At 41.9% G+C, this 27,873-nt stretch overlaps 1 protein-coding gene across 1 annotated transcript in view; it reads right to left on the bottom strand.

Annotated features, from left to right (window-relative positions):
- Positions 1-27,873, bottom strand: part of DOCK4 (dedicator of cytokinesis 4) — a 409,266-nt gene that overhangs the window by 109,178 nt on the left and 272,215 nt on the right. The window contains exons 17-23 of the mRNA XM_040644086.1: positions 24,516-24,672; positions 19,324-19,421; positions 19,132-19,215; positions 18,857-18,957; positions 16,722-16,803; positions 15,503-15,673; positions 11,139-11,331 (exon numbers count right to left, since the gene is read on the bottom strand). Coding sequence (XP_040500020.1) covers positions 11,139-11,331; positions 15,503-15,673; positions 16,722-16,803; positions 18,857-18,957; positions 19,132-19,215; positions 19,324-19,421; positions 24,516-24,672 — 886 coding nt within the window. The remainder of the gene's footprint in view (positions 1-11,138; positions 11,332-15,502; positions 15,674-16,721; positions 16,804-18,856; positions 18,958-19,131; positions 19,216-19,323; positions 19,422-24,515; positions 24,673-27,873) is intronic.

Genomic DNA, 27,873 nt, shown 5'->3' with positions numbered 1-27,873 from the left:
GCCAACCTCATGCAAATCCTTATCTATTCTTTAATCTAATTGTAATTGTTAAATGATCAACACAGAGTTAAAAGGTACATGAATGGTACTGAAAAACAGTGGTTCCTTTCCCTAATCCATGATTCCTGCATTCAAGAGGCCTTTGATTCTCATGTTGAAATAGGTTATTTTTTAAATTGTTTTACCTCCAAATATTTACATGGCATACTTATCTGGCTGTTTTCTGATTTCTCATTGAGATCGACCATCTACTGACTTCTTACTATAGATTTACCCTCTTTTCTTCCTATCACAATTCTATCACAAATCCTATCACAATTTCTGGCTAAATTAACATTTTGTATTTGCTACCATTCTGATTTCCAGTGCTTTGCACATGACCCCATTTTTGTTTCACCTTGGCTTATCTGTCTTTGAAAGCTTTCAGGAAATAATTCCTGATAATTCAAAATTTCCTGATTGTGTACCTTGCCTTGGCCCCTGAAATCTATAAACTTGTGTCCTTCAGCTCTGGGTACTTGCCTTGAAATCCTAGTAGGATTATTTCCTTCTCTCTAGTTTTTCTGTCCTCTGTCTGGAGCTCTGACTACACTGACATTATGAATGTCTTAAACTATCTTCTCGAGTATTTTTTCATCCTCTTGTCCAACTTCCTTATCTTCCAGCCCTTCGACGTTCTTAGCGTTCTTTCTTGTTTCCAAGGCTGGTGTCGCAGGTGTGTGGCACCTGTGACACCACACAGGTGCCTGTGCTCGGAAGGGCCCCACGCTTGGTTTCATGCTCTGTGCTCCCAGCATGAAATTCCTAATCATTTGCAAGGAAGAGGTGTTGTATTTTCATTATGCAGCCACTCCTGTTTATTTCTCTGAATGATATCCTTTTATAGCATGTCTCATGGATTTTTCTCTCGGGTTAGTCACAGACAATTTTGTGATTTTTTTTTTCCTCTCCTTGAATTATCTTTTTCTTCTAAGTTCTTTTTTCTGTTTCTTCATTTTGGTCTCTGCTTTCAAATTAAAGGTATTTCTACAAGTATCTGAGGATTGTTATTGTCTGTCTTTACAAGCAAAGCACTAAAATGCTAAGTGGGGAAAAAAACCACAACTGTGTGCCTCGGAAAGCTTGTGAACTGGTGAAGCTTCACAGCAGGGAGGGAAGGCATCCAGATGTTTCATCAAGGGACCCCCAAAATTCAGAATCTGAGACATCTTTTCTTGGGCTGGTCACTTTCTCTACGGAGGAATCTGGCAAACTCCTCTCTGGGGAGCATGAAATCATCATCTTTTAGTCATTTGAAATCAAGAAAGGAAGGGGCAGGTAGGGGTCTCTCTGTTTAATTGTGAGGTCCTGCTTATGGTGTGGATCCCCATTCTCAAATTCAGCAGTGTCTGATCTCCTCAATCTAGGCATATCTCATTCACTTTCTTTGGAGAGTGAACTTCCCATTTTTGGCTGATTTAGAGAAGGGGGCAGGCAGGGCGCTAACTACTCCTTCTAAGGATTTTTTAAATCCAATTTTCATATTTCCAGAACCCTTAATCTTCAGATATCTGGTATTTTCTTTTTATTTTTCATAATTTTTTAGTTATCTCTACACCCAATGTGGGGCTTGAACTCACGACCCTAAGATCAAGCGTTGCATGCTCTTCCAACTGAGCCAGCCAGGTGCCCCTGGATAACTGATATCCTCCATTCCTGATTCTTTCTGAAACCACCCTGAGCTGTCTGCAGTTCTGCGGAGTAAATGAGTTTGTTCCTTGGCTCTATTCCAACTCCACACACCTGTGTGCGTCCGCTTTCTCTTGTCTGCTGTCAGCTACCACTCAACTTTGTAAAAACTGTTGATATTTTTATGTTATCTCCTCTCCCATGCTCCTAAACTTGTGAGATTACACATTAAAAAAAAAATTCCTTTACCAACCATAGATACGAAAATGCTTTTTACAACTTTAGCAAATCAATTCTGGCAACATGTAAATACGTATTATTTCACAACCAGACAGGCTTATCTTAAAAGCAAGGTTTGTTAAACATCTGAAAATCATACTTGCATACTTTCATCAGGGAAGAAAGATAAATACAATGGATTCTTGTGATTCATGCTGGGTAAGTTCTAACAAGTCACTGGAAACAATGAAACAGCCAATAACGTCTCATGTCTCACAGGAGCCATATATATATAGATACAATACATATCCCATATTGATAACAATATTAAATCCTAAAAACAACTCATCCAGTCAGATTCTATTTCCTTTATGTTACAAAAGAGAAAAAGATGTTCAGAAGCATTAAGTGACATTGCCTGAGGCTACCCCACTGAGAGGGGCCACAGGTGGGATTCAAACTATCAAGTGGCCCCAAAGCTGGAGGTTCTTGCGCTGGGCTGCACTGCCCCCTACTGCTCCATCGTCTAGTTATCCCTGTATGAGCGTGGAAAGGAAGGCAGAGCATTACCGAGTTTAATCTCAGCTGGGAACGTGTGCGTTCTGCTACTCAAATTTGTCAGGGCTCTGTGCATGGCCACAAATGAATGTGAGAGTGTCACAAGTATTGATTTTGAGGTTACAAATACATTTTAGTAACTGAATCCATAAACAGTGAATTTTTACTGTATAAGTATCATTCCTCCATTACTGGAAGTCTTTTATTTATCCCTACTTTGTCATTAAATAGGTATTTGAAATAGAAAGGCAACTGACTCATGTAGTATTTATTTCAATCTTTTAGAAAAGTAACAAGTAATTATGCTTATTGTCCTGAGTGTTTGCTTTTCAACAGGATGTGATAAGCACAAAATTACTGTCTATTATGTGCCCATAATGGTCATATTATTTGTGGATGTGCCCACTTGCAAATGCCCTAGACCCCTTCCCCAATCTGCTTGGTTTTTTAAAAGATGTCAACAGTTCAACAATTTAGATGGATTATTCTTGATTTATTAAAACCCATGTGTCTTATAAATAGTTGCATAAATTATAATTCAACTTGACTCACTCAAGAAACAATGGACGGCTTAAATAACACTACACCTATTAAAGAAACTGAACTTGTAGTTAAGAAATTTTCCACAAGAAAAATGTCAGGCACAGATGACTTCTATGAATTCTGCAAAGCATTTATGGAAGGAATCACATCAAGTCTACAAAAATTCTCCCAGAAAATAGAATAAACAGAGAACACAACTAACTCTTCTTAGGAGGCCAGCATTATTGATGCCAAAATTAGTCAGAGGTATTCCAAGACAATAAAACTATAGATTGCTATCTCTCATGAATACAGATGCAAAAATCCTTATAAAATTTTAGCAAAATAAATCTAGTTTTATATATACATATATGTGTGTGTGTGTGTGTGTATACACATATATATAACCATGATAAACAGGGTTTATCATGAAGGCAAGTTTGGTATAACATTTGAAAGTCAATCAATCGATATTAATTCACTGTATTAACAGATGTAGAAAAAAATGTGCAAAACCCAGCATCCATTCATGATAAAAACTGTCAGGAAGCTAATAATAGAAGGTAATTTTCCCAAATTGATAACGAGCATTAATGAAATACCTACCTTTATTTTATTTTTTTAAATTTTTTTTAAAGATTTTATTTATTTATTTGACCGAGAGGCAGCGAGAGAGGGAACACAAGCAGGGGGAGTGGGAGAGGGAGAAGCAGGCTTCCTGCTGAGCAGGGAGCCCGATGTGGGGCTGGATCCCAGAATGCTGGGATCATGACCTTAGCCAAAGGCAGACACTTAATGACTGAGCCACCCAGGCGCCCCGTATTTTTTTTTTTTTTTAAGATTTTTTTGGAAAGAGACAGAACATGAGCAGGGGGTGGGGTAGGGAGGGGCAGAGGGGGAGGGAGAAACAGACTCCCTGCTGAGCAGAGTGCCTGAGGCTCAGGGCTGAGACCCTGGGATCATTACCGGAGCGGAAGGCAGATGCTTAACCGACTGAACCACCCAGGTGCCCCTGAAATGCCTACCTTTAGCTACCAGAATACTTAACAGTGAAAGACTGAAGGCCTTCTCTTTAAGATAAAAATGAAGGCAAGGATGGCCAAGCTCACCACTCAATTCAACGCTGTAGTAGACTCCTAGCCAGTATGAGAAGATACTTCCATAGCTAAAAGAATATATGCAAAATATTCGTGACTGGGAAAGGGCCGATTCCCAGTGTTTGCATGGTTTCTCTTCCTGCTTTAGCAACACAAGGGGGTTTGGCCTTAGGTTTACTATTAAAACAAATCACACAAGGCACGCCTTCTTCACTTTTGGCAACAAAGAACATGAAAATCCAAACTTGTGAAATAATTCATTGCAGGCTTCCTTTAAACAGTAAGCCTGACCGGGAAACGTAAATACTCATTTACAAATCAATTACTTGACAGAAAGAACCAAGGAAAAGAATCTAAGAGATTGCAGGACAGGAGTCACTGCCTGCTGGTGATTAATTAGGAAGGAAGATAAAGCTTATCTGATATGTTCCTGCAGACAGAATTTGATTTCTAAAAATTCAATTTGCAACCAACTGTTAAGACAGTATCTACTGCAAAAAAAAAAAAAAAAAAAAAAAAAAAAGGAAGGTAGACAAAGAACTCGTGTGTGGTGTGCATAAAAAGAAATGTACAACTACCTAAAGTGCAGATTCGCTTTTTCTCCATTACTAGGCAATGTCAGCCAATGCAAATGATACAATCGGCGGATAAATGCCAAAAAAGCTGACTGGCTAAAATGCTAATTCTTACCTTCAAAAGGAAACACCTGGACTCATCAAGCAAGACCAAAGGGAAAAAAAGAAAACCCACAGTTGAACAGACACTAAGTTTCCATACATTTAACAAAAGAATCTGTTATGCGGTTTGTCCTTGCCAGGGTCAACACATGCATATTGCACATCTCAGACAAAGCTCACTGTATTATGTATCTCATTGAGCGTATAAAGGAGCGACTCTCATTTACTTTTTATTTTGCCCATACGCACTTGCGTGGATAAAACCAACTCCCATTAGTAATTCTCAGTGGGTGTGGGGCTAGGAAGGAGGAGAAGCAGCTGTGAAAAGCTGGTAGATTTCCTACTTGAGGTTAATTTTGAAGGAACTCAAACTGATCGCTACCTCCTCTACCAACAAAGACTTAGACAAGGATCCCTGAAGTCAGCATCTGTCCACAGGGGAGCAGGGTTGAGGAGTCCTGCAGTGCCGCGCACGGCGGCCAGTTACTCTCCACACCTGGGCGCAGCGTGAGCTGGACACTGGCAGGCGGACCTCTGCCGCTGCTCCCAGGCAGCTCGGGGGGGGGGGGAATGGACACCACATTATGCAGGAGGTGGGCAGCGATCAGGCCCCGGCGAGCTGCTGTCTGCAGAGAAGCCACGGCATGGCACAACACCTGAATTCAGAGCTAGGTTGGGCCTTGGTGATCAAAGCCAGCAGTAACTGAAATGCCAATGTCACAGACCGCAAGGAAACCTGCCAACGAGCCTTTCACACGCTGGAGGACAGACGGCACTCAGAATGGAAAGGACAGCAGACAATGCAGGGGCTATGTTCTCACGCAGACAATGTCAGGAACACAGAGGAAAATGACAGGAGAGGCCGAAGGATGATCTCTGACTGAGATTTCACCCCACCCTGGATGCCTCCACCATGGGGCGCCCTTCCTAAAGCAAACCAGATGCTATGAACACTTGCTACTTTTAACCATTGTGCTCGGCCTCTGGTCTGGGCCTCCCCCAGCCCACGCTGTTCTGTTGTCATACTCGTGTTCATCTTTAGCTCAAAATTCACTTTTCCAGTGAGTTTTTTTTTAATATACACCATTTATTTAATACCTATTGCTGCTCAATCCTGATCCCGAATGCATGACCCACTCCGTAGTATTCATTCGTGAAACCTCTACCAAACACCTACCATGCACCAGGCACAGTTCTGGAAGCTGGAGAGATCACTGTGATCAGGACAGATAAAGTCCCTGCCCTCCGAGGTTTTCCTTCTGGACCAAGGGATGAAGACAGACTTTAAACAACTAAACCCAATTCTTTATTCAGTTATAGCCCTGTTAGTTGTTCCAAGAAGCAAAGAGCAAAACGAGCATGAGAGAGACATATGAGTGAGCAGGGCAGAGAGGGGATGCTTGAGAAAATGAGGGTTAAACTGAGCCCAGCAGGGTGAAGGGCGATCATCTGGGATGGGAGAGCAGAGGACAGCGTGGGTTTGAGCAGAATGAAGCATTAAGAGGTGCGACCAGGGAGGTGGGCAGGGTGAGGTCACAGGGCCTGAAAGATCAATTCTCCTCTGTGTCCTCAAAACAGAGCACAGCCAGGGGATGTGAGCAAGGGAGCTGGGAGTGACATCATCTGGTGTGAGTTTCCGGGAGGGAACTCTGGCTGCACAGATGGATGGGAGAAAGGAAAGGGAAGCAAGTATGGACATGCCCGAGGGAATGCAGGCAAGACAGCAGTGCAAAACGGACTGCGGCAGGCTGGGGGGGAGGGGGACCGCCAGATATGAGATGCTGTGGAGGCCCAAGAGTAGCCTCAGGAGCGGTGGAGATGGAGGGCAGAAGGGAGAAGAGGGATTCAAGGACAGCTCTGAGCTTTCTAGGGCTTGGTGCTGCCATATACTGAGCCGGGAGGAGCCGGCTTAGAGGGACAGGGGTTTGAGATGCCTGTGAGTCATGTGTGTGGAGAAGCCAAGGACAGATGGCTACTCAGGTTTGGAGCCTAGAGGGGAGACATGGCCTAGAAATACAAATGGGAGAGTGGGGTCAGCGCATGGACCACAAACTCAAGTGAAGTAGGTGGGATGAACCCCAATTCTCATTCAGGCCTCCCTGCTACACAGCACCTCCTTCCCTTCCCAAGTCACAACTGCTGCACCTTATCAATCGTCACTCCTTGTTCGAAGTCAGCTTTCAGGGTAGACCAGCAGCAGACTGAGGGCAAGAACTGGATGTTCCACTTGCTACAAACAGCTCTAACATCATACCTGGCGTGGGTTCTGCCCACAATACACATTTGTTGAACGAATGAACGACACCACGAGTCTACTGGATATGAGGGGCCGCTGAAACAGAGATCCCTGTGTCCTCATGTCTCAACATGGCTAAAACGGGAAGAGAGTAGGACGCACAATCTCAGGGTCTGGCTTACAGTGACTCCCTCTGCGGGTCCTCAGCCTGGGCCGCCAGGGGAAAGCAGCTACTCCCAACCCCTTGCTGCAAGGAGTGCAGCTGTTCATAGAACTGAAACCAGGACACACATCCCGGCCCCGATTTCCCCTGGAAATCAGCGTCGATGTGGATGAGTGAGGTGGAAGAAATGAGAAGACCCAGCTTTCAACCATTCCCCAGTAATGCGCTTGCTCATGCCAATCAGTATTGAAAAGTTCAGGAAAAAAGATAAGAAAACAATTTAAATTGGGCCTAGACGTTGCCATTTATTTTTACACAGATAAAACTTAGGGTCGACTATGACTTTGGTGATGCTTCCATCTTCCTCCCCAACCTCTGTACTTCAAAACTACTCTGTCATTGCCAAAGTGGTCTTCTCCAAAATTTAGACCCTTTCATGGCCCTCAGGAAACAGGAGGAATAGAATTGTAAGGAGAAAGTGAAAATGAGTTGTTTAATTTTTATACTTTAAATATGTCTGCCTGGACCCCAGATGACTTAGACATCAAATACTGATCTACATAGATTCCCAATCTTAGTGCTGGCCTTCAGATATGACCAGATGCCCTAAACTCTGACCTTGGGGTGTGACCGATGGGGGGGGGGGTGATTCTGCCTGGCTGTGGAATGACTCCAGCCCTCAGGTTGCCCACGGACCCCCAACTCAACCTAGCTTGAATCTTCCTATGACTTTTGTCATTCCCTTGTTTTGGTGTTGACTATATGTGTCCCTTTGTCTTTTCTCTGTATTAATTTCTCATCTAACCTCAACCAGGAGTATTCTATAGTCATCCGGGTTCCTATGCAGGCTTCCTCTGCTTTTTTTTCTCCCTGGGATTTGTGTTGGTTTTTATGCCTCAACCTGACTGTGCCATGGGGTACCCAGATATTTGGTTAAACACTATCCTGGGTGTGTCTGTGAGAGCATTTCTGGATGAGATTAACATTGGAATTGGCAGCCTGAATAAAGCAGACTGCCCTCTTCAACGTGGGTGGGTCTCATCCAATGCACTCAAGGCCTGAAAAGAAGCAAAGGAGACAAAATGGAGAATTTGCTCTCTCTGCCTTTCTTTGAGCAGAGACATCAGTCTTCTGCCTTCAGACCCAGACTACAACTTCCACCACTGGCTCTCTCAGGTCTCCAGCTGACCAACTGCAGATGTTAGGAATTCTCAGCCTCCATCATCATTTGAGCTCATTCCTTGTAAGAAACCTTGTACACACACACACACACACACACACACACACACACACACACACACACACACCCTCTATCGGGTCTGCTTCTCTGGAGAACTCTAACACAGTCTTCGAGCACAAAGACAACTGTTAGAACTATCTGTCTTTCCTGGGGAGCTTTTAACATCTAGTCTTTTTTTTCTAAAATGTTTTGAAATTTATTTTCTTAAAAGTGTGGGCCGACTATACTCTGTACTCCTCTCTCTGGATAATATCAACTCTCAGAAATAAGGTCACGTTCTCAGATCCTTCTCACTTCTATCTCACTAACCATTTCTTTGCTGATCAGAATTAAGCTCAGAGTAGCAACTGTCTTCACCATGCTCTAGGTTCTGAGAAACAGGAACTGTCAAAAACTCAGTGTGTGATCTTTGACTGATTATGTATCCAGCTGACACCCTGTAATGTCCTTTTCTCTTCTTTATCTTGTCCTATTTTAGATTTGTAATTTTAAGTCAGAAAAGTGTCATTTATAACATGCTTCTGGCTAAGATGTATATACTCACACAAATGCAGTGCTCGGAGTCTTATTTTTTAAACTTTCAATCCATAAATAAAACGTAGACATTTCTAAGTGTTTTTTCCCTTCTGATATGCACGTGAGCTACAACAAGCTTTTGAGTCTGTCTGCTTTACCCATATGGGATAGACAGAATAATGATCTCCCGAAGATGTTCAGGCCTTAATTCCCAGAACCTGTGAATATATAAGGGCAATACAGACTTCACAGAAGTGATTAAATTAAGGGTCTTGAGATGATGAGATGATGAGATGACCCTGGATTATCTGGATGGGCCCAGTATAAACACAGGGGTCCTTGAAAGTGAAAGAGCCAAGAGAGTCAGTCAGAGTTCTGGTGATGTTCCACTGCAGGGTTTTAAAGACGGAAGGGGCCACAAGCCAAGGTGTGCAGGGGGCTCCTACAAACTGTAAAAGGCAAGAAAACAGATCCTTTCCTAGACCCTCCACAAAGGAATGCAGCTCTGCGGACACCTTAATCACCTTAATTTTAGCCCAGGGAGAAGCATTTTGGACTTCTGCCCTACGGAACTGTAAGATACAAAGTTTATGTTGTTTTAAACCATTACATTTGCAGTAACTGTTCCAGTACCAATACAAAACTAATACCCCACACTGAATCTAAAACACGAGTCTGATTTCACCATATTTTGGTGATGCTATTCATTTTTCTCCATTTATAGTTTCTAGTATGTTTTCACCCATTCCCTATCATTTGCTTATAGTTCCTTCTGGGGCTATAAGATAAAAGTGGGGCATCCAAATACCCTGAAAATAAAACAAAAACCTTTCCTCTGTTGTAGGAAGTGTGTGTGTGTGTGTGTGTGTGTGTGCATTTTTTTAAAAGTAGAGGTCTAAAGTATTAGACTTAAAAACTTTTACCTGTTGCTGTTGGTGGACTACCACTGGAACTCCTTTTTTTTTTTAAATCTTTATTTATTTATTTTATAATTTTTATTTTGTTATATTAGTCTGGAACTCCTTTTAATATGGTTCTTTGCACCCCTGTCCCCCATGTCCGTAGCTATACAGTTTTATATTTTCCTTCTTCTCCCCCCACCTGTTAGACAGAATCTGCCAATATTTGTGAGATGTACCACGGCCCTTGTAAGAATCACATTCTCCTCTTAACCACAATCTAAGACATCCTATCCTGTCCTTTGACACCATCTATGGAGCCTACTATTTGCACCGCACTCTTCTTTTTCTTCTAACATCTTATATTTCGACTGGACAATACAGATATGCTCCATCTATTATCCAAGTCCATAGTTTCCGACATAGAATTTCAGAGTTATTAGAAACTTTCTAGGTTTCCCTAACATGAGTGTGGGGTCCCAGGTAATTTAAGTAGAGGATGGTTTGCGCCTTGGGCAGTTCTCAGGTAAGCCTGCTGTTTTTTTCCATGAAGACAGCCTTATTCCCAATGTGCCTTCCCATTTATACATAAGTTTCCAATTTCTCCAATGGTGAATCATTCAACATCAAGCCAAACCTCACGCCCCCCTGGGGCAGTGATGGAGGTCTTGCCTCTTACTAGCATCTGTATGCTTCTAGGGGTTCTACTGACCAGGAGCTGCTTTTTTTTCTCCCAGAGGTTATGTTTCTCCATAATCATCCTTCATGGGGATGTGCTCTCTCTCTCTCTCTCTCAAATAAATAAATAAAATCTAAAAAAATAAATAAATAAAACCTATGACAAGAAAATAAGCATGTCTGGGGCGCCTGGGTGGCACAGCGGTTAAGCGTCTGCCTTCGGCTCAGGGAGTGATCCCGGCATTATGGGATCGAGCCCCACATCAGGCTCCTCTGCTGGGAGCCTGCTTCTTCCTCTCCCACTCCCCCTGCTTGTGTTCCCTCTCTCGCTGGCTGTCTCTATCTCTGTCAAATAAATAAATAAAATCTTAAAAAAAAAAAAAAAAGAAAGAAAAAGAAAATAAGCATGCCTGACATCACAACTAGTCTGTGATTAGAATCAATAATTTAATCATTAGGGTTTTTGTTCTTTCTAGAAGTAAAGCTTTGATAGCCATGCTGCTGTAAATTGGCTACTTAATACATTCACTCTACTATCCAAACATACAATGCTTTTGAGAAAGTCATTTTCTGCTTCCTCTAATTGCTTCTGCTGACCTGTGACTACCGGGGATAAGGAACGGCTTTCCGGAAACAACGCTCACTCACGAGACTCCCCACCCTACCTGGATTGGTATAGAGCTGGCTCTCCACGGTCTTGCCGATGCACTGCAGTTTCACGGCCTGCAGCGAGTCATCCACGTGCACGATGGTCGGCAGACTGCCCAGGGTGTCCTGCACCAAGTTGGCCACTTCCCGGACATCAAAGAGCTTCAGCAGCTCTGAGTACACAGCCGGGAAGGAGCTCAGAAACACAGCCTTAAAAGGAAGAAATTTAAATCAGCTCCAAGATAGACCCTGAGAAATTTGCTGTAAAATGTCAATGAGTTTAAGACTGTGACAAATAATTTGGAATGATTAAAAAAATGAATGTAAAATGGTTCTGGTACCTAAAGGTAAAAGGCTGCAATTAAAAAAAAAAGATGCAACAATATAACCATGTCTTAAAATGTGCAAGGATGCAATGTAATGAAACTGGGAAATTCTGGAAAATCACTGGCATTAGCAAAATGATTGGCAAAAAATTGCACAGAATCAGCAAAACGCAGCATGATCAAATGGAAAGAATGCTCCAGCAAGACCTGGAATGCAGTCACTTCTATTTCCTTTCTTTCTGGAGAAGGTTTCTGAAGAGCTCATCTAAATCTCATTTACCTTGAAGGAACCAAACACACTGATTCCCGAAAGTACTGAAGTTATGGTTAAAGAAAAAAACAAGACAGGGAACCAGAAGGCCCAGATTATATGTACTACTAGCTTGGCCTCTAATCAACTCTGTGACCTTGGACAAGTCACTTTAGCCCCATGGGTTTCAGTTTTATCACCTGTAAAATCAAAAGATCATTATAACAAACCTTTAGGTTCTTTTGAGATTTATTGTAACCCCAGCACTCTGTGTACTCAGAACAATATTCTTTATGTAAGTGAAGAAGCCTGATAACCATTTCCTTAAGGAAAAAAAAAGTGCTAGTATCAAATCCTAAGGGGCACACATTGGGCTAGGATTGTACATCAAAACAAACCCAGTCTTTTAAATTCCACAAAAGGAGGGCAATGGAAGGAAGCGTCGACGAGCCTCAAGTCTACGAAGTGGGGGAAGGAGGCACATGTTTCTAATATGCTAATATTCAAGTGCTAGCTGGCTTACCAATGAGATCTGACACCAGCAGAAAGTAGGTCGAGTCTACATGTGCTGATGATTCAAACACAGACTCAAATTCAAATTCATGGGTTTTGGCATTTATCTGTACAGCAGCAGCAGAAATATCCAGAAGAGCCAGACCTGTTTTTGACGCCAGAACCATCAAAATGCTTCAGGGGCTACAGTCAACAGCTATGTGCTCCTTGACTCTTAAACATTATAGATTTACTTGAATGCATTTAAAATTAATAACTCGGTATTCCCTGTTAAAGACTACATTTATATAACCTTCATTTCTCAGCAAAGAGCTGAGTCATACAGATGAAATTAAGGAAATAAAATACAATAAAATGAGCCCAGCTTTCTGATTACTGAAAAGTCTACTATGCTGATTTTGCTCAGGAATCTTTTCATTTATTGCTTAATTCTTTATTTATACCTCTTTACGTCAAAAACATATTTGGATGTACCTGCAGTGAAGATACATGTATTAAAAAGGATAAAGGCACAAACACCTTGTGATAAGGCCAGAAAGACAGTTGGACCAAGATATCTAAGTTAAGGAGTTTTACTGCAAATAACAAGAAAAGCCTAATTTTGTTTTGACCTTCCTGATAGCCAAGACAAATGGAGAATTATTAGGAATTTGCAGCAGGGTCTTGGACCTCAACTCCTTCTGACATTCCACTTCTGCTCTTGGGGATCCAGGGTAGGGATCTGTCTGTGGACGGGGAAACCAGGAGCCACAGCTCCAGCAGCTGAGTGAGCTGCCAGTCCTGTTGGGCAGGGCTCCGAAAGACAGTCACTAGTGAGCTGGGTTTAGGGCGGGAGGACTCAATGAGCATCCCGGGAGAACAAGGACGACCCCATCTGTGGGGCACTATAAACTGATCCAACATGAAGGTTTTCTGGGATGGCTGCTCTGCCTCCAGAAGATAGAATTTGCCCTGAGTCGTAGCCCACGATGAAAAATGCAAAAGACAGCAAGGAAACTGGGTTTTTGTCTTTAAGGCAACCCAACAGTAAGACTCGGACTGGTGGATATCCTTGGCTCTGGAAGTGACAGGCAGAATCCTAAGATGACCCCAAGACCTTTTTCCCTCGGTGTTGTCCCTGTGGCTAAGTTATGTTACATGGCAAAAGGGATTTTGCAGGTATAATGAAGGTTACTAATGAGTTGATCTTAAAAAATATGGAGATTATCCACATGGGCCTGACCTGACGACATGACCCTTTAAAGCAGAAGTTTTTTCTAGCTCATGGTGGGAGAACTCAGAGAGATTTGAAGCATGAGAAGGATCTGGCATACTGTTGCTGGCTTTGAGGATGGAGGGGCCACATACCAAGGAATGCAAATGGGCTCTCGGAGCTGAGAACACCCCTCCTCTCCTCCAACCCCTTGCCAAAACCAAGCAAGGAAATAGGAAATCTCAGTCTTATGAACACTTGAGAGATTCTGAAAGTGAATTCTTCCCCAGAACTTCCAAATAAGCCATCAAGGCCAACACCTTGATTTTGGCTGTAGGAGACCCTAAGCAAAAAACTCAATCAGCCCTTCTTGTGCACAGAACTGTGAACTAATAAACGGATGTTATTTAAAGCCATTAAGCACACGGTTATTTGTTATGCAGCAACGGAAAAGTCATACTCAGGGTCAATCAGATTAGTGACACGCTCCTTCTTAGAAAAGAGAGCTATGAAGGTGTGGGGTCAAAAGGGAGCTTGGAATAAGAAAAGGTCTAGAGTATTCCCCTTTGTCCCAAAACACAGAGGGACAGAGTCCTTTTTGCTTAATAAAGAAAACTAACCACTTCGTCATTTTCTATGAATTCTCTTAGCACCAACCTAAAAGAAAACAATCACATCTCATGGGCCCGTGTCATCTCAGGGCAACTACCACGATGCAGTGGAAACATGACTAAGGAAAAAGAATATTTCTCGAACTTTATAGAAGGGAAAAAACCTCTTGAGTCCCTAGGAAGGCATGTCATTGAGAAACTATGACTTAAGGTTACTCTTCAAAGTAAGAGAATATTTTTCAGATGTGAATTAGGTATGTTTTGTCCCTACAACCAGTAAAGGTTTAAGATAAAAAATCTCGAATACGAGAGCTTTTATAAAAGTAGTGAGAACTACTTTTCTGACTAGTTTCTGAGAACTTTGATCTAAAGGAATAAATGATTAGCTTGTTGCATTTATCCTTTTCAAGTATCAACTGCGAAGCAGGGTTTAGCTAGTGAGCAGTTGGACTTTGAGGTATCTGGCAAGTTCCTCAAGTGCAGGGATTGTGCCGTTGGCAACAGAGGTCAAATGTCATTAGAAGAGCCTGAACTGTATCCTTGCCCAGATGTAAGACTGGTCCACTTGTGTAGAGAAAAGATGAAAAGGAATAGCACCCAAAAGTCAGAAAAAGCACAGCCCTATTATCGGAGGGTTGGTCCATTTCTGGTGTTTTACCGTTACATGTTATGCCTTCCAAATGTCAAATGGCGCCAAACTATAATGATACTCTAAGGGTTCTAGTTAATTTTGTCTTCTAACCTTCCATTTTTTCTCCCCTAATTCTCAATGATTACAAATCTCTAGTCTCCAGGGGATGGCAGCAAAGAGGCTGCTTCTCCAAACGGACAGGTTTTTAAGCAAGTCATCAGAACTAAAAGTGTATCGGAAGGATTAAGAAAATGCAGAGTAAGATACTGAGAATGATTGCTCAGAACACACTCAGGGCCGTGCTACTTGGAAAGGGGATAAATCCTGTTCTTAAACAAAACCCACGGAGCTACTCCAGGTAATGGCATTTGGCAACAGCCGCTCCGTACTGGTCATATAAGATCAGCCCCAGGACGGCTCGGGTCAAGTTAAATAAAACAAAACAACATGCAGTTTAGCCAAGTCCAATACAATGAGTCTCAAGCTGACAGGTAACAACGCAGCGCAAGGCTTGGGGTAAACAACAGTAACGAGCGGGCTCCAGTGAACTTCCTTCCCCCAGGCTGACGGTGACGGCCTGTCTGCTCCTCGGCATGTGTTTTGGGAACCGAAATCCAGGCTGACCAACAGCCTCCCCAAGGACAGTGAGAACAGCTGGAGGAAAGGCAACCTAGCTTCTGCTCTGCTGGTGCTCAGAAGTGAGGGGAGCTTCTAAAAAGTCTGCAAAGTCGCTTGTGCTGCATATGTCAACTGGAGCGATGGAGCTCTCGCGGAGAAAACATGCGCTGCTGCTGTGACGTAAGCACGAAGAACCCGGACTCCTGTCTGCTCTACCGAGCGGAGATGAGCAAACATTACCTGTGACTGAGACAACGCTCCTGACCCTTTGCTCTCTTGAGAGAGGAAGAAACGGACCGACATAAGGAGCTCCTGAATGCAGCAGCGGAATTCCTCTTCGTTTTGTCCACCGGTGGCGAGGGAGAAGAGCCTTCGAGATTGCACTATATACTTAAAAATATACTCTTGTGCCTTAAAACGAAAGGTTTTAAAAGTTAGTCTCAAAGGAAACCGAGAGTATTTAACAATGACATGGCATAAAAACCATGGGACAACATTAGATTTTTAAATTATTGATTTCAGTGCTAAGACCCCATGAGGTTTTCAAACAGTATTTACTTCTCGGGGAAGAGCCATTTCTCTCTGATGCTAATGAGAGAAAAATGTATAGATAATTTGAAAATTCCTTGTAATTCTCAAGAGGTCTGAACTCGAAATGCTTCTGATCCTCAGGTAGCTTTTTACTTTTAGTTAGCAGAGAGATACTGGTCTGTTTCTCAAAAATTACTGTGCTTTGCTGGCAGGTGCTCTTGCCACTTAGGATTTCACCTTCCATCAGACCAAGGTGATAAATTTATCATTAGGAAAACACTTGCTTTTAAAAATGCATACGTGTCTACTTTCATCTACGGGCATCAAACAGAGTGGCACTCAACGACAGGACATGAGAGGACTCTCAGAGCAGCTACCGGACAATTCCTTTAAGAACCTGTGTTCTTCAAGAACACGTTTGCAAGTGAAGTGTTCGCATCTCCGTCGAGCACAAAGGACCCAGACACGTGGGCAGCATTAAACCGTGAGACCCAGTAACACCTCAGGTCTCCTCACTGTGACCCCTGCCAAGTCACCCTATTCTCTGTCAACATTTCAGACAAATCGTTCTCAAATGGCCTCTATCAGGGGGTTGGAAGCAAGAGCTGGGAACTTCCAAGCTTAACTGCCTATCAGTGGTCTTCTGTCCCGAGACCTCCCTCCTGCCAACCCTAGACTTCACTCCAAGGGTTCTGGAGCTCAGAGGTATAAGGATTCAACCCCAAGCAGTTCCAGTGGGTGAGCCTGGCAAAGTCTCTTTCAAATTTCATCAGCTCTGGAGGAGCATAAACTGATTAAGATCCTTGAATTGGAATGCCAGTAATATATCATCACCAATTACTGTCTGTGTAGAGGAAAACAATTAGTTTAGGCATCATCACGCAACAGCTCTGTTAGACATTATCTGCTATCGCCAGTGTGTCACTACCTTCAACACCTCCTGGATGTGCTCTTGCCGTTCCGCTTCCGTTATCCTGTCCACATACCACTTGAGAACTTTGATGAGATCTCTGAAACACAGGGGAAAATAGACAGCAGGTGGACTTGGTTGAGTTCTCAGTTACAAGCCAACACACCCAACACTTTTATCACTAGGAGGCTTCTTTTCCCATCAGTCCTCACTGTTTGCTGTCAGACTGCTTAGTCTAATGATATTAGGAATGTGCACACCAACATCGCTACCCCTCTTTGAAGATGAAGAGAGAAATACTTCCTCCCACTGAGATTCTCTTCAATATGGACATATCCCATCGACCCCTGATGTTTCTGGCAAAGCTTCCCAACGGGTAAACATAAATACCACAGAAAAGGCCTCTGGCCAAGTAAGAGCCTGGAAGTCTGACTGCCACGGTCAATCCTGGATAATTGATAATTGGGATTTCTTCCCCAGTGACCATGTAGACAGCTGGATGAAATATTCAGCTGGAGGCCAAAGGGGGTGTGGGGAAGGACAGGGCAACATCTTCCTACTTCAAATCACACGCTCACGGATTGATTTGCTAATTCTCTGACCTGTGGGAAGAATAAGCCTTATCATCAGAGTGCCTTAGTAAGACAATTTCCAAAACAGGCAAGTTTGTTTTCTTCTTTAAAGAAAAAAAAATTAATGAAAAAAACCCACAACAATAATTCTCAAGACTGCAGTCTTGCTACCTTTACTTTTGTTCTGTTCTTGGTTTCTGAGAAACAGAACAATTTTTTAAAAATGCTCCTCTTTTCTCTCAGTCGGGGAAGAATGCACGGATGTGGTACGAGGCGGGTGCTGCCAGGAGTGTGATTTTGAAGATAAGTATCAGTGAGTTTCTGACCATCCATAGCCCGAGAAGATTCCATAGGCCTTATCTGTCTTGTTGGGAATGATTACCCTGCTCTTCTGACCAACATAAAGTGTTAGAAATTACACCCTTCCTCTCCAGCTTCCACTGATAATTTCAGTCACAAGTGGTAAGATGTTACTAGGGCCCCAAATGTTAGGCCAAGTGGCAGAGTCAGGCGAACGTTTCAAACTATCACTGATATTACACTTCACCCTCCGTAAAAATCGTGTTGCCACACCGTTCATTTAAATGGAGTATTAAATCTTCACATGCCTTGAGAGGGAATACCCGAGGTAATAGGATCAAATGCTTATTTGATTACTTATCTTTTATATGCCACATGATGGGGGGGGGAGGGCAAAAACACGATTCCATCTTTTTGAACACACTTCTGGGAATAAATGATTGTGCGTGTGCATGGCCTTAGTGCTTAAGGTATCAGGAAAAATGTGGGCAAAACAGCAAGAGCAGTGTTAGAATGGGGAGAAAGAACTTTGGAGAACATTCCAGGGCTGTATTTAAGCAGGGCCAAAGACTGGGAAGATGTTATACATAGCACAGAAAGAGAGAAGCTGTTGCCTTCTGGCAAGTATCAGCTAGGCTGCAGGGAGGCAGGTAAGAGCTACAGCTTGTCATTATTCATTCACTGTAGCCTTGCCTGCAGAATCTGAGCTAATAGGAAGGGATGAGCAGTGAAAATGGCAGCTCCTATCAAAGGTTTTGAGTCCATGGCTGAACTGCTTAATGTCTTCACATGAATCAGCATGCATTAGGCACACAGTAGGGACTCAGTAAATATCAATATTAACAGATAAATGAATGAATTTAAAAAGCTATGACGACAAAGGCTGTTTTCCCTTCACATCACTTTCTTAGAGACTTCTAGAATCAGTAAGGAATGTGGTGGTTAAATGGGATTCTTGGCAGACAGACTGAAATAACCAGGCATTTCAGATGAAAGAATATCACATGAAATAGAGACAAGAAGAAAACACTCTGTATTTTAGGTTTTAGGAATAGAATTCAGAAAGGTTTTTTTTTTTTTTTTTTTGTCCTTTTAATCAAAGTAAGTTGCAGCCATTAAAAAAAGATGTGTGAGAAAGGAAGAGACTGACTCAAGAGACACTTCAGTTGTTGTGGTTCATTTCTTCCTACACTCCCTTTTAAATTTTCCTATATTGCTGGTTCTGCGTAGAAAAGCTCAAAGTGAACTGCTTCTAAACCAATTACAAGATAAAGGCCTTACCTGTATGCAAGTGCCCCAGCAAAGTGACTCTCAATGTAAGTGTCCATTACAGGTTTAAAATGATGGAATTTGCTATCTTGCAGCAAATTTATTATGTGAACCTAAAAAGAAAATTGAACTTTATAAAACTGAATGCAAATTAAGATTTTTTTTTTTTTTTGGTTCTTTTCAAGTGACTCTTATGCTACTAAGTGCACATTTCAGAAAGAGCCTTATGAAAGTCAAGACCAAGAGACAAAATTGTTAGGATATAATTAAAGTGAATTTAAACTCACCAAAGAGTCAAATACTTTAGACCCATATTTTTGGGAATTTTCATCTAAAATTCCAAACAAGGTATCCAGTGTATCTTGCAGAAACTGTTAGATAAAGAAGTAAATTAATAAAGAAAATATCATCTGTCCTTCCCTTCCAAATATTCTTTATTCCATGAATTTCCAAGAGAGGAATAACAAAATAGCATATACCTTTACTATCTCTGAGCCATCGATTTCTTTTATTTTAGAGAGACAACCTGTGATCTTGTCTGGGTGGGTTCTCCATTTCAAGAGATCAAGCATATCACCTTTCCAAACAGAAAAGGAAGATTAATTGCCTCAGCAGAGAACAGTCCCTCACATGAAAGTGTTCCACGGGCAAAAGCGAGATTCTTACACGTGTTGCCTAGCCCTCTGGTCATCCGAGTTTCAGGTTCCCCCAGATAGGAGCAGTTCTCTAAGATGACATTTATTACAGTGTATTCTTATTATTTCTCCCTTCCCAAAGCTCTTGACTTAAAACTCCTACTCATCCTTCAGTTCCCAGATTAGCCATGGCTTCATCCAGGAAGTCTTTTCTGAAACCTCCAGACTGAGCTAACTATGCCGGCTATGTGCTCTCCCCTCACAGTGGTGCTGACCTCACTATTTCAGTTGTTTATTTGTCTTTGCCTAAAACTCCAAGAAAAAAAAAAAGCTAACATGCCGATTGTGGCACTAAGGTATTCTAGCATGGGTACAGAGCAGGCACATAGCCGGCAGTTGATAAATATTCGTTGAATCCTTTTCTGCCTCCTCTCCTTAAAGTGGGAGTTTCTTGAGGGTCAGGAACCTGCTTTATTCATATTTGTGTCCCCAACACACAGCACGCTGCCCCTAGCAACCAATTCTACCTGGCAATGAAGGTCTTCTTGACAACGTGACCCAAACCTGGCAGGACTAGAAGGTCGTCCCCTGCACAAGGATGACAAGTCTAGTCAATTGTTGGATCATCTAGTGAGCCCGTGGACCTGAGAGAGCCAGTTCCTGGATGCCACGGTCATCATCCATCCCAGATTCTGGGCGGGTGCAGGGCCCAGGTCTTCGATTTCCCCCCCTTCCAGAACTGACAAGACATGGGCCTGAGTCTAATAGGGTCATCTGAGAACCTCTTCACCTGGTGAGGGAAAGAAATCCTTCCCACAGCTTTCCTGGACAGCAGTTAGAAAGGCTCCTGAACATGGTGGCCAGCTTCACTAGGCTCCAGAGGGAGCAGGGAGACAATGGTGTCTGGAAGCCAATGAAAGCAGGTAAGAACTGACAAGGAAGGATTTTCCAGGCTTAATGGTGTCAAGTCCACTTGAAAGCACTCGTTTCAGGAGAAACCCAAATGGGACTTGCTGAGAGGCAGAAAGACCAACAAAAACCAGAAGAAACAAAACCAGAAGAAAACAAAAATAAGAAATCAAGGAAGAAGTAGTTGTGATGAAAAAGAAAGATGATGTAGTGAAGAGAGAAGAGAAAAAGCATAAGAATCTTCAGAGGAAACAGAAGCAACCTTCACCAAAGCCAGATTCGAGGGAAAAACTTCACAAAGGACTTAATAGTTAGAAATTTAGTATTAAATAGAATTATTTACCTATATCGAACAGGGTAGGGATAAGAGGATGGTTTAGAATTAGAAAAATGAGGGAATTTTAAAAATAGTGACTTTGAAAAAGAAATTTATGGTATTTTCATAGAGGAAAAACCTGAAAATGTTTAATATTCATGTCTAACTCAGACATCCCAGAGGTATGATTGGGACCTTTTTAAAAAGGACCGGTTATATTTAGAATAGTAGGTATTTCCACAGAGTGAGACCTGCCACGGCAGAGGGAGCACAGCATTCTTCTCCCGTCTGTTTGCTGCCTTCTTCCCACATGCTTCCTATTTCCTGCATCCCCTGCAGGATGCCTTCCTCCCCAGGCAGCCTCTCTCACAGTTCTCCAGTGCGTGATCCCTGCCACTCACTCCTCACTCCCCACTGCATCTCCATTCCAGCTCTCACGCCATCTCCCTCCTCTCTTTCCTGCCCCTCAGAGCAAGCCCAATGCACAGGCGTCCAGGGCATAGCCCACTGTGAGGAGTGTGGGCAGAGGAAGGAGGTGGCTCTGCAGACCTCAGAGAGGCAGCCCCAGAGGCAGCAGTGGGAAACCAGGAACAGCACTGTCCTCAGCAGAGCTGGAGAAGAGATGACAGGTGTCCAGACAATCAGATCGGGATGGGGCTGTGGACCTTTCCTGCAAAATGTCTGATAAATCTCTAGACTGTTCATAATGGAAGAAAAGGAAGAGTGAAGCACTATGTTCATCTGGATGTAATTAATCATGCGTACAAAGTGCTCAGAATGAAATCAGACACTTAGGTCTCTACTTTAGCTGTCAGAAGATACGTTAGTTGCACACTGGGAGCCGTGACCTATTGCTGAAAATGCAAATTTTAAACATTCCATTCAACGAGCATTTAAGATTATACTGTATGTTTGATCTACCAAGAGCTAGAAAACAGGTGGATGACAGCATCCCTATTTTTATTGTATTTTTTTCTTTTTCTTTTAAATCACACTCTCAGGAAGAGACTGAATAAACCACCCATTATTTGGGGCAGAAGGGGATGTGGGGAAGTCAGCAACTGTACAATTAACGGTTAGGCTAAATGTAAGCACTGTTTTTATTTTTAAACTTTTTGAAAAGTTGTGTTTAACAGCCCAAGGAAGAAAACAAATAAGTAAAATAATTTCTTCCTTGACCCCTACTTTTAAGAAGCTTAAAACATCTCCTTGATCTGGCAGTCACAGATGTCGGGCAAGGTGCTCCAGCCCTGGTACACCAGCCCTGAACAACACTGGAGTGTAGAAGATGTGCAAAGAGACACACTTTGAGGGATCGTGAAATGCAAATCTGCTGGAAGAAACTGTTCCTAGAGACCGTATCACTTGCTAAATGCCCAATTGTAATGGAAATGGGATTTGTATATTTTCCAATTTGAGTAAAATGAATACAAAGCAATTTAATTCCAATTTGGAACTGGATTACTTCTACACAGAAATGTGTGTCTAGCATGTAAATTTCAGAAAGATCAACTCACTTTCTTCCTCTTTCCCATCTCTTTGAAACACAGTATTTATTTCCTGGTTCATTTTGAGCTGTGTTACAGTGACAAGGTTAATCAAAGTCAAATGATAATTAAGCACTTTTCAGTGTCCAAAAATGAGCCAAGCATTGCCCTCCATATAGTGAGATGTTTAACATAATGATTTCTGAATAGGTTTATTTATCCATATCTACCCGAAAATGTTCTCTGCTTTTACAAAGTAGCAACTCTAATTTTTAGGATTTGGTAGGGTTTTATGTTCACAATTCTGTGTAACGTCCTAAACCTGAGAACAAGAACAAGTTTAAGTCTTCAGGGCCAAACATTTTGATGGCAGATAAGATATTGGTAGGATTATCTGTGTGGTTGGCAGCATAACTGCCCCATAGACCTCAATGTCCTAATCTCTGGTATCTGTGAATACGTTTACCTTTTATGACAAAAGAGATTTCACAGATGTGATTAAGTTAAAGGTCTTAAAATAGGGGCAATTATTGTGGAATGTCTAGTGGGCCCAATGTAATCACAAGGATCCTTAAGAGACAGAAGGTGGTCAGAGTCATAACCACGTAAAGATGCCATGCCACTGGCTCTGAAGACGGAGGGAGGGCCGCGAGCCAAGGAATGCAGGTGGCCCCCGGAAGCTAAAAAAGGTAAGCAAAGGATTCTTCCCTAGAGTTTCCAGGAGAAATGTGGTTCTGCTGACACCTTGATTTTAGTCCAGTGAAAAGGATTTCAGATTTCCGACCTCCCGAATTGTTCAATGATAAATGTTTGTTGTTTTAAGCCAGTAAGTTTACAGTAATTCTTCCTACAGCAAGAGATAACTAACACATCCTGAAGTTATTCTACCGGAGGCAATCAGTTAAATGTGAACCCAGGCTCTATGACAGACATACAACGAATCCACACAGGATACATACAATTTCTGTCTAAGGGAGTCAACAGCAGGTTGATTTTATCTTTATGATCTCCGTAGGGTAGCCTGGCACCATAAAAGACACCGGAGGTTTGGTAAATGCTTTATAAACATTATAGAGTTCTGTCAGTGAAATCTGTATTAAAGTAAAATAATTCATCACTGAATATAGATAAACTCTTTTTTTTTTTAAGATTATTTATTTATTTATTCGACAGAGATAGAGACAGCCAGCGAGAGAGGGAGCACAAGCAGGGGGAGTGGGAGAGAAAGAAGCAGGCTCATAGCGGAGGAGCCTGATGTGGGGCTCGATCCCATAACACCGGGATCACACCCTGAGCCGAAGGCAGACGCTTAACCGCTGTGCCACCCAGGCGCCCCTGAATATAGATAAACTCTTGATGTTTCTTAACTTGGTGATGGCTACCTTCAACCAAGTTTACTAAAAATACGCAGCTGATTTTGAAAAATATTTCTCCAAAAATACTTGTGGAAGGGGAGAAACAAACCTAATACAAATGTGAAAGGATCATTTGCCAAGTCCTACATAGATACGGCTGCACAGCAAGAGAAACTGAAAGGTATCTTAAAAGAGGTCAGTATTACAGGGCGACATTTCACTTCTTTCCTGAGGCCGTGTTCCAAGACAAGAAATACATTTACTATTACAAATGCTGTTCTATGACCCAGAAGAAAGAACTGATAGCACTTACCAATGTTAGGCACAGGAACACTTTATGAGATTCAATACCTTATGAAGTGAGTCTCCTTGACATAATGAATCTGACTTATTAATACAGCATTCAGAATACTAGCCAGAAGCCTTATATGGCAACCATGAAGAACTCAAAAATGTTTAATTTCCTTCCTTCATTACAGATGATGTTTTCATGATAATTTTCCAAGGAGAAGAGCTTGTTTTATTAATCATAACTTGCTAAACAATCACTGACATAAAAAGTATGGTAGAATAGAAAAAGCAATATCCATCTAATTAAACAAAAAGCAGACTTTATTCCAAAGCCTGCAATTGGCACTGTTTATGGAGCTATAAAACAAGAGGGATTAAGGTGGTAGTATTCTTTGTCTCTCCCTCTTCCTCTTTTTAAAAACCAGCTGGGTTTTGAAGTGTTGTGCACTTGGGTTTCAATACTGGAATAATTCCCAAGTCTTTAAATTACATGCATTAACAGACCATCAGGTCACAGAGGTTTCCATTTTACTGGAAATAGTGACCAACAGAAGGATCAACGATTTTTCTAGTGCCAAGTCCTTAAATATAACACTGGTGTTTATTAAACATGCCTACTAAAATTCACATGAGTGCTTAAGTACAAGGGCTTTCAAATAAAACAGCATTATACATTACCATTCTGTGTGAGTTTTGTCGAACAGAGAAAAGATGTTATCCAAAAAGATTCCTTTGTGGCCTTGATGGCTTGATGATTACTTCCAAGGAGGATGCCCTTGGAAAAGGGAAGTTTGAGGTAGCGGGTAGTATCCTGAAGATTTGTGTTTTCTTCACACTGTTAAAAATATTAAAAACAAAATTAAAAAGGGAGGGATAAGAGACCTCATGAAAATTATTAAGCATAATTTCCATTTTTACTGTTTATGAACTGGGAAACATTCCACATGGGATTACAAATAGAATTTGGCTTTTAAGTAAAATACAACAAAAACAGAGGAAGGAATTAAGCATGGATTTTGGGCTCAGACTGATTTGGGTTCGAATCCCAGTTCTGCTACTGCTCCCAGGAGTAACTCTATCGTGCTATCTCGCCACACCAGATCATCACTTCTATCTCTAAAACCTCGGTGTGTTGTCCTAAGAATTCAGTTTCATAAAGCCTTTTGCACAGTGCCTGATACGCAGGAAGTACTCAAAAAAATCATATTTGCAGTGACCACAGCACTTTAAAAAATGCTTAAATTCTTCCAACATCTCATCTGAGGCTGCTACTGAACAGCTCCTTGCTTTGAAAATTGGCAATTAAAGGAAACTGTTTTTCAGGGTCATCTAAGAGTCCTACTATGTGAAGAAAATCTCTACTTCACAGAAGATGCCAGCTAACAAATGTAAAAGGAATTACAAATCTAGAAAATATAGTTTCATATCCCTAATGTAATTCTTTCTTTAGTCGAAGGTTGTCACTTAATGCTAAAATCGGCAGGAAAATTGTTGGATAAAGATTTGGACATTTGGGATGCCTGGCTGGCTTAGTCGGTAGAGAATCTCGGGGTCATGAGTTCAAGCCCCACACTGGGCATAAAGCTTACTTGAAAGAAAAAAGAATTGGACATCTTATGATGCCAATGTACCATCACACAGATTACGTCCCAGTGACAAGAAGACAAATGTAACGGCATGCATGTGGGGGGATCAGGCTGTCGTTATACTGATGCAGGACAGTGCGAAGACACACACCACCAGCTGTCACGTATTCGTACTACAGATGCTGAATCTGAACCTAACACAACTACAGCTTTCATTCCCACTTCGCAGTCATTACAACGGACCAAACAAGATGCTGTACAATACTTTAGGGAAGCAACCGGAAAATCCCCGAAGGCAGCACTTTCTGCAGGATGCCCAGCTTTGTCTCTTTGAGTCCAATGTTGTAAGAAAAAAGATTCTAGACTAACCAACATCTAAGCCAAATGTGGCGTGTGGTCTCAGATTTGGATCAAAAAAAGGATTTTGGAACTAAAAGGATTTTTTTTTTTGAAATTTATATACTGACTTAAGTTCTAGATGAGATTTAAAAAATTCAGTGATTAGAAAATCATAAACTTAAGGGGGCGCCTGGGTAGCGCAGTCATTAAGCGTCTGCCTTCGGCTCAGGGTGTGATCCCGGCGTTTCGGGATCGAGTCCCACATCGGGCTCCTCCGCTGGGAGCCTGCTTCTTCCTTTCCCACTCCCCTGCTGTGTTCCCTCTTTCACTGGCTGTCTCTCTGTCACATAAATAATAAATAAAATCTTAAAAAAAAAAAATCATTAACTTAAAAAGCAGGTGACAAAATATAAATATTAAGAAGCAACTGAGATGTCCTTCAGTAGGTAAACGGATAAACCGTGGTACACCCAGACAGTGGAATACTACTCAGCACTAAAAAGAAATGAGCAATGGAGTCATGAAAAGACATGTAGAAAACTTAAATGCATATTACTAAGTGAAAGAAGTCAGTCTGAGAAGGCTGCTGTATGATTCCAACTATACGACATTCTGGAAAAGGCAAAACTATGGAGACGGTAAAAAGATGAGTGGTTGCTAGAGGCCGGTGGGGCAGGGATGAATAGGCAGAGCACAGAGGATTTTTAGGGCAGTATGATATTATAGTGGCCGTATGTCCTTATTCATTTGTCCAAACCCCCAGAATGTACTACACCAAGAGTGAATCTTAAGGTAAACTATGGACTTTGGGTGATTATGATATGTCAATGTAGGCTCACCCTTGGTTTAAAAAAAAAAAAAAGTACCATTCTGGTGAGTGAGGTTGATAATGGGAGAGGCCGTTCATGTGGGCAGGGGGGCAAATGAGAAATTTATATCCTCCTCTCAATTTTATTATAAGCCTAAAACTGCTCTATAATATCATTTGGGTCAAAAATCCACACAGAGAAAAATATTTAGAAGGATATACACTAGAGGATTAATAGTTAACATCACCTAGGTAATGAGAGTATTTTGTTTTTATTGTGAATTATCTCCATACTTCCTTATAATGACAAAAGTGATTTTAAACTACAATTCTGAAAAAAATATTTTAACAGATATAGAACTGGTATAACTTAGGTTATTTTGAGTGTAAATTTAAAAATTCACATGAACTTTATTTATTTAAGTATCTTCAAGGCTTGTGTCTTGGTAACAGGCAGGAGTTTAAGCACAGAATCCTTCGGTATCCTATAGCACTGTGTGTGATTCATAAATTTTTTTTTTTAAGTTTAAATAATAAATCTTTAGGAAAGACCTAACAAGTTCAGAGAAACAGAATCACACTACTACAAGATGTTCTTACTAGCACACCTGCCCAGTAACAGGAGTACCTATAAACACAATAAAGAGCCTCTATAATTCTCTTCTAACATTACAACTCCAAATGCTTTCTTTTACTATTGGGAGATATTTCATAGAGACAGCAGCAGAGCGCATGAAACGCACATATACAGTTTAGAGAATCATTAAAAAGTGAACACTTCGAATGCCTTTTTCAGAAAAAGTGCTTAGGCAAAGTAATGTTCTGGAACCCTTGACTGCCACCCCCCCCCCCGTTTTGTTCTTGGTATCAGGGCTTGGACCACCCCAAGTCCCAGCATGAGTCACAGCACCCCACACTGCCCCCATTTCCTGCCTGGATCTGGTCTGTGGGGTCAGGAACACGCTCTGGTCTGCCGTCCCTCGCCTGCCTTGTGTTCCATCTGTCTAACCACCACTTACTGTGACTGAAGTCTCTTGCAAACACGACGGACATACTGTCCAGCTATTTCCAAGTCTTCTCTTCAGGAGCCGGAGCTGGCCCTAGTATGCTACGCTCCATCTGTTCACAGAAATTCTGCTCCTGTAGATAGAGCTCTTATTCCCCCACCCGTCAAATAATGGCCTAGCTCATGAGCCCTTCTGGCACCCTCTTAGCATTTCTGCTTGCTACGCTCCCGTTGCTCCACTGGTAGTCATGGACTGACCACTTCTGTGACTTAAGATGTGACGGCTGTGTCATGCCC

Source organism: Ursus maritimus, unplaced genomic scaffold (genome assembly GCF_017311325.1).
Source record: "Ursus maritimus isolate PB19 unplaced genomic scaffold, ASM1731132v1 scaffold_3, whole genome shotgun sequence".
Taxonomy (NCBI): domain Eukaryota; kingdom Metazoa; phylum Chordata; class Mammalia; order Carnivora; family Ursidae; genus Ursus; species Ursus maritimus.
This window is presented reverse-complemented; position numbering and strand designations above follow the sequence as displayed.